The sequence below is a fragment of the Jatropha curcas genome, chromosome 6 (genome assembly GCF_041381405.1).
Source record: "Jatropha curcas cultivar XTBG-Jc1 chromosome 6, XTBG_Jcur_1.0, whole genome shotgun sequence".
NCBI lineage: Eukaryota > Viridiplantae > Streptophyta > Magnoliopsida > Malpighiales > Euphorbiaceae > Jatropha > Jatropha curcas.
Genome location: NC_143156.1, coordinates 20,811,294 through 20,818,379, shown reverse-complemented (window position 1 = coordinate 20,818,379; position 7,086 = coordinate 20,811,294). Strand labels below are relative to the sequence as shown.

General features: G+C 31.6%; 1 protein-coding gene across 1 annotated transcript; it reads right to left on the bottom strand.

Annotated features, from left to right (window-relative positions):
- Positions 1-261: 261 nt before the first annotated feature.
- LOC105636073 (uncharacterized) lies at positions 262-6,315 on the bottom strand. The gene is made up of 14 exons (XM_012219242.4): positions 5,990-6,315; positions 4,184-4,295; positions 3,777-3,889; positions 3,576-3,698; positions 3,253-3,425; positions 3,024-3,099; positions 2,016-2,102; positions 1,544-1,624; positions 1,398-1,430; positions 1,244-1,297; positions 1,074-1,115; positions 741-819; positions 575-645; positions 262-498 (listed from the first exon to the last, which is right to left on the bottom strand). The coding sequence occupies exons 1-14, from the start codon at positions 6,179-6,181 to the stop codon at positions 400-402; spliced, it is 1,335 nt and encodes a 444-aa protein (XP_012074632.1). The 5' UTR covers positions 6,182-6,315; the 3' UTR covers positions 262-399.
- Positions 6,316-7,086: the final 771 nt, after the last annotated feature.

The following is a 7,086-nucleotide window of genomic DNA, read 5'->3' as shown; positions in this document are numbered from 1 at the left end:
GAAAAAAAAAAAAAAATCTTCCAAAAATATAAATAGAACTATTGCTTGGAACACCCAGAAAAGAAAATTGGAACTATAAGTTTAAGCCAAAGTGAAAAAAAAAAAAAAAATCTTCCAAAAATATAAATAGAACTATTGCTTGGAACACCCAAAAAAGAAAATTGGAACTATAAGTTTAAGCCGAAGGAGTATAATTCCACGTACCAACATTTTACAAATCTATAAGACTTTATGACCATATAAGATGTCCATTTGAAGAAATTAAGTAAAATGGCTCAGGCAAAATTGACATATACTTTAAGAGCAAAATACATCAATTATACAACTAATGCAAAGTGATGCTATATATTTACATTTTTACATCATTTTCCTCGCAAAATTAACAAATTAGCTAGCCGGCTAATTATCAGATAAAAGTGGCGCTTCCATGTCTTCCTCCGAGCTCCTGGGTTCGTGTTGCTCCGGTTGAAGCAGACAAGCATAGCATAAAGCAACTATCTGAAAATTTTGGATAATTCTTGATTAAGTAATGGACTGAATGAGAAAAAGCAAGAGAGAAAGGTGAGAGGCTTACAATGCACAAGGATGCAACAATGATGCTAAAACCTTTGCAGTTGAAAGGGGGATTGCTAGATAGGAACCATGCTAACAAAACAACACACAACCAATAAATGAAAAAGAAAAAAGTGAAATGGTTCTACTATGGAACAAAGGAAAGGGAAGCGAAGTCGACAACTCACATGTCAATGGACTCATTGCAAGAGGAGATAACAGGCTTGCTATTGACTGTACTCCGGCAACAAATCCTTGTGCTTTTCCCTGAAATTATGCGCAAATGCAGAGATATTAGGTGTTGTAAAGCCTTGGCATTCATGTCACAATATTTTGCTCATTGATCTAAGGCTTTCCAAATTAAATGGATGTCCTTAGACAAAAATTGTTCTGATCATAACTTATGTTGAATGATTAGATTAGACTGCAGAAAATTGCAGGTCCACAAAGCAACAGCTTAAAAAGGAATTTAGAATCATCTAGTTATCTAAATTGAGTAAAAATTGCCAAAATTTACAAACCTGATTCATTGAGCTTGAGGCTTTGGAAATAATAGCATAAGTCTGGCAAAATGAAGAAATTCAGAACACAAAGTAGTTGAACGTTTAAATTTAACATTGTCAATAATTCACTACAGTTTCATACAATATAGGGATGAAAGAAGAGTGTTAAGCGAATATATAATACTCACTGCAGGTTTTACAAGGACGTAAATGGCTCCAAATGACGCACTCATATACGGCACCTGTAATTGGCAATAAGAAATGTATATATAATTCTATAACCTTATTTCAACAAAGAAACTAGAGCCCTTCCGCAGGAAATAAGTCCATGCAAGTACATACCCAAGATGCCCACGCCAATCCATAAAGGAATGCCTGTTCAGAAAACAAAGAGTACCACAAAATTCTTTTCAGTTCATTTTGTGCAAGTGTCCATGCAATTGAGTATGTGTTCCGGGAGCATGAGGCTTCTTAGGAAGGCAACTTACATAAGCTATTGATGCAAGTAAGGACAGACATAATATCACTTTCTCACCAACCAATGGATTTACAAGAGGAAGGACCACAATCTACAAGCAACACACAAAGTGAAACATATATCAGCCAAAAAGTTTCTGCAAATTCAAAATATATGACACAAAAAAAAGGAGTTGTTTCCTATTTTACATTATTTTCAATTAGGCTTGACCTCCAAATAGTGTCCTGTTTAATATTTTAATTAGAACTTTATTTTATCTAACTTCCTATTTGCAAATTCGAAAAACTAAAGAGTTTAATAATTCTTTTAATTAGGAAATTTATTTATTTGAAAAAGATCGTTACTTTTTTATTTAGTAAACTTTCATTTCCTGGTTAGAAGTGAGGAAGACTGCAAAACAATATGGATTCTTTAAGCACATTAGTTCTTTCAGGATTATTAAGGAACTAAAACAGGAAAAATTAGTTCCAGAAAAGACATACCTGAGAAAATATTTCACCAATTCCCACCATTAACAGAATTTCTGAATATTGATTTTTGCTAAAACCAAACACTGATTTGAGATAGTACTGCATAGGCAATTGTAAAGAAGTCAGGGAATTTAACTCAAAAAGAAAACAAATTAGATATGCAATAGAAAGCACTATTTTCTCAAAAAAAAAAAAAAAAAAAAAAAAAAAAAAAAAAAAAAAAAGAGAACAACTATTTGCAATTAGCACTGACAATAAAAATGAAAATTGATTCAATCAATATATTAAGGACCCTCATTATTTAAAAAAAATGAAAATTTCAATATATATACTCCTGTGGAAGGTAGTACTAGCAGAACTATTGTTTGGTTCAGTTAGAAAATGGAATTGAAAAAGGAATCACAGAATAGGATTCTGCTGGATTGTATGGCACACAAGGGAACAGTTTTTTAGTGACATTTTATGTTTAAGAAATAGAACATAAGCATTAATGAAATATAACTTTTAGCTTAATTTTCAAAATGAACAAAGTAACCTTTATGCTATGTTTAATTATCTAATAAGTTTAGAAGTGAAGTGTTGGAATGGAAACATAGAATGCCTACAAAACTTTCATTTCAATTCCCATACCCATTTCCCATTCATAGGATGAACCAAATAGGATAAAGTCCTCTTAACAATTAGTCATTCCAGCAGTTAAAAGGGTAGTTCCTCCACAAATTGCATTGGTTGTGGTTTTGGAGATACAAGAATAGAATCAAAATGAAAGGTTAGCGTACAGTATAATTCCAGTATTCCAGAGCTTTCACACAAGGCAACCATAAAAAAGAGGACAAAAGGGAAACATAGGAATATTTTTAATTATTTATCTAGCATGTATCACAAAACTAAGCATGTAATCTAATTTGATAAAAGATAAGGACAGGGGAAAAAGAAATTTTTGTCATGATCTGCTGATAATGGGTAAGGATAATCAGATGTGGCATAAAAAGTATAAGTTTAAGTTAGGAAGGAACTCACAAGTAAGACAGCGCTGATGCCAGACATTCCCAACTCATAGAAGAAGGAAACAAAAGTAATTCCTCTAAGCGTAGGACTGAAAAGTAAAGACAGAGGAGACATAAATAGAGTTTCTTTCTCTTTAGCAAAAGCAAAAATCATATGATAATGCAAGGCATGTTAACAGTGCAGAGCACAATTGAAAGATGGTGTGTATTTGAAAAGATTTTTTGGCCAAAATAGAAGATACCTGCTAAAAACTACTGTTGCAGCATCTCTCATTGATTCATATCGTTTACGGGAAACCTTAACAATCTTTGTCAACAAGTTTGATTTTTGTTCCTTCCTTTGAGCCCGTTCAACAGTCTCAACAAGGAAGAATTGCATATAAAATGGACCAAAAATCAAGAGAATGATTGAAACCTGAAATAAAATGCCCAATCATTATAAAGACAATGAAATTGAAAATAGTCACTGTAATACAAAATTTTAAAAACTAAAACAGAAAATAAGTAAAAACTTTTACTAAAAGAAAAAGGCAAGGATATGACCAAGACCACAGAAACAACATACCGTAAAAATGTATCTCCAAGGAAGAAAACGTGCTAAAACATTTCCTATGACATGGGAAGCAGAAAAGAGGCCAGTCATCCAACTAAATACAGCAGCCCTCTTGTTTTCTTTGACAATATCTGCCTACTAAAGGAAGGGAAAATGTGATATCCTGACATTCTCTATGTATACAAATTTTGATGAAAATGGAGTAGTTATTACCGCATAAGCAACAGAGATGCAGAAAATGCTTCCTTGACTCAGAATAAAAGAAATTGTGCGAAGCACATAGTAGGCATAAACAAATTCTTTGGTTTGGCTATAGGCAAGTAGAGCTGAGTCAACAAAACAAGGAAACAACAAGTTGAAACATTAACTCATCTAAACTAGGATATTAGATATATAAAACATGATTAAGTATTTTTCATTTGTAGAAAGCTAGAGACTTATATACATATTCAGTTACTAGACTTCAGAATTGTCTTTCCCAAACTCAAGGTGCTTTGCGTTAGAATCAAACAAAGATGGTATGTCATTAATATTTCAATTCTAAAATTTGGGGAACTTCAGTATGTAATATCACTGATTGAATCTTAATCCATTACTGAAAATACTTGTCCGGAACATACCAAAAGGAAATATGGATGTAGATACAGTAAGAAGAAGAAATGGTTTGCGCCCATACTCATCCGCAAGCTGGCCAAGGAGTGGTAGTACCACCATCTTGAAAATTCCAACCACCTATAAACAAAAAGTTATAAACCTCAGCCTTTGCTTTAAAACGAGAAAAAGTTGTTGAATATTTAAAATATTATTTATAAACCGCAGAATACTTCCAAGTACCGAGTTTGGTAGTCATAAATATTGAAGTTAAAAACTTAAAATGCATATTCTCCTGCACCATTATTTGAGTTCTATAGCTATACATAGTCTTAGCACAAGATATTCTCTTCATGTATATTCATTTAGTTGGTCTTTAATCATGCTATCAAGTGTTTTCCTCACTACTTTAATGAGCAACCTTCTATGTCGGCTCTGTTATACTCGGAATCATCTCATTAATTACTGATTTATGAAATATCTCATTCAATCCACTAGCAGTATAGTGACTACCGCTATCAGTCTTAGATGGCTGCTGATGACAGAAACCAAAGGAGTAGTTAAAAAATGATAAAGCCACAATTCTTTTAGAAGGAATATAAAAAAGGATCATAACACTCACACTCAGAATCAAGGCAGAACTTTTCTTACTCATGTACCAAGTATCAACTATTAAAGAAAGCCAAAGATGGAATCCACATTTAACCAAGGTAGGACATAGGTCATTTCATCTTTACCATTTTATTGGACCAAAGTGGACCACATGCATTTTCTGATAATTTCCAGATCCATATGTAGTGCTTATATGTCTCAATACTTTAGTAAAAACAAAAGTTGCAATCATGTGTTTCTATTCTTAAGCATTCAGCAAAATCAAAGATTTAAAGAAATTCTCAGTACTTTATTATAAATAATACAACTGGACAATAATGGGACAACTGCCCACATTTTTTAAATTAGTAATTCATGTGTAATTATGATGCTATGATTCATTTCCCAACTTGGCTTCGATAAATATTTTTAAGTTTGGTAATTTTTTCTTTTTTTTTTTTTTTTGGGTTACTTTTCCTAAGCACCAATCAAGGAATATAATTATCGACCAAACAACAAAAGATACAAGTTCTAGCACATGCACACTCAATTATCTAGTGAAGTCTTTTATTCCAAAATACCTAGGATCAAATTCTGCTCAAACCCAGAGATAAAAGATCAAGAGAGGAAATTCTAGAATAAAAAATAAAAAGAAATGAAAACAACAGATCAGTAAAGAACTTTCCAAATTCATTAACCAATGCATTTTCATGAGTTTTTTCCTCTTAAACCTCTGTTTAGCCAGAAAAAATTCTAAAAGATAACTGTGTTGGTATAAATTTTCAATTCTCCAATAAACTTAGATTGCAGATCTGCTCAGATAAGAAAAAAACTTAATTTTGACCAAACAATCAAAGATTTCTAAGAAACATTATCACCAACCAACTGAATTCCAAAAACAATCTGAATTCAGTAATTTTGACTTTTTTCTCCTTTTTCTCCCTTCCAATTCATACTAAATCTTATAAAGATAAATTTCTATCAAATAAAGGACCAAAGGAAAACAAAATTGAACAACAAAGCACAAAATTAAACTGGGTAATTTTCTTTTTCTTTTTCTTTTATCAGCTGCCTTTCTCTTCCATTTTCTCACCATAAGCGGAGAAATGGCCACCAAACCGATAAACAATGAAAAATGCAAATAATAAACCAAAAGTCAAAAACACATTTTCCGTTCTTTATTTCTTAACTTCCTCACCAACAAAACAAAAAAACGAAACAATCAGCGGAAGCATTTAGATTACCGTTTGTTGGAGACCACTAATATAAATAGCCTGAGAACAAGTAGTCTGTCCAGGACACAAGGCAGAAGTTGTTATATCGACAAGAACAGAAACAGTCATTTGCTCTGCAACCCAATGGACACTTAATGGCAAAAGCAAGTGCACCAGAGGCCTCAATTCCCTAAACCCACTGATACACCTATTCCACTCCATTGATGAACCAGAAAAATCTTATCTTCAAGGAAAACACAGAACAGAAATGAAGAGATAGACTTCTATGGTTGAAGGAAACGAAAGAAGAGAAAGTGATGGTTTTGACTGCTGAGGTGAATGGTAAAAATGATTCATTGTTGAAGGTATTTATAGAACGATCAAAAGGCAACAAAACGGAAGATCCTGTGGTAGACGAGGTGTTAACATCGACAGGTCGCGTGTCAGCTTGTGGTATAGGACTTGTTTGCTTGTGGATGCTGGATTCCTCTTGATGAGATGGCTTTGCCTACTTGGAATTTTTGTCTTTCTTTAATAAAAAGAGAAGGATTTATCTATCCTTGTTTGGAATAAATCAATTCCATAATTTTTATGTATGGTACAAAACAAATGTGAAATTTTTAAACCAATTTCACAAATTTCAATAACTCAAAATTTTATTATAAAACACTGGATCGAGTCATTGTTGTAAAGTTATTATTTAAGGGTATTTTAGAAAATAAAAATAAATAAAATTTTAATTTTTTTTATTTATTCCAAACATGAAAATTTCATTTCTAAAATAAATTCTATCTAAAATTTATTAATAAATAAATCTTATAAATGGAGTACATTTATACCAAATAGAGTTTAAGTAAATTTAATAATTTTCTATAATATTTCCTCCCTCTCATGATTTCTTGTTCTCTTTTTTATCGATAACAAATTATTGTCCTGTTTTCTTCTTTTTAAGAGTGAATAATATTTGAGATTTATTATTTTACTCTTATTTAAGATGTTTCTTTATCAATAAATATAACAATGAAACTATCATATTATCATTAATAAAATTAAAATATCAAACATTAAATCTTTCAATGTTTCACTATACTTCGATCCACTTTAGAATAGTTTAATATTAATCATTT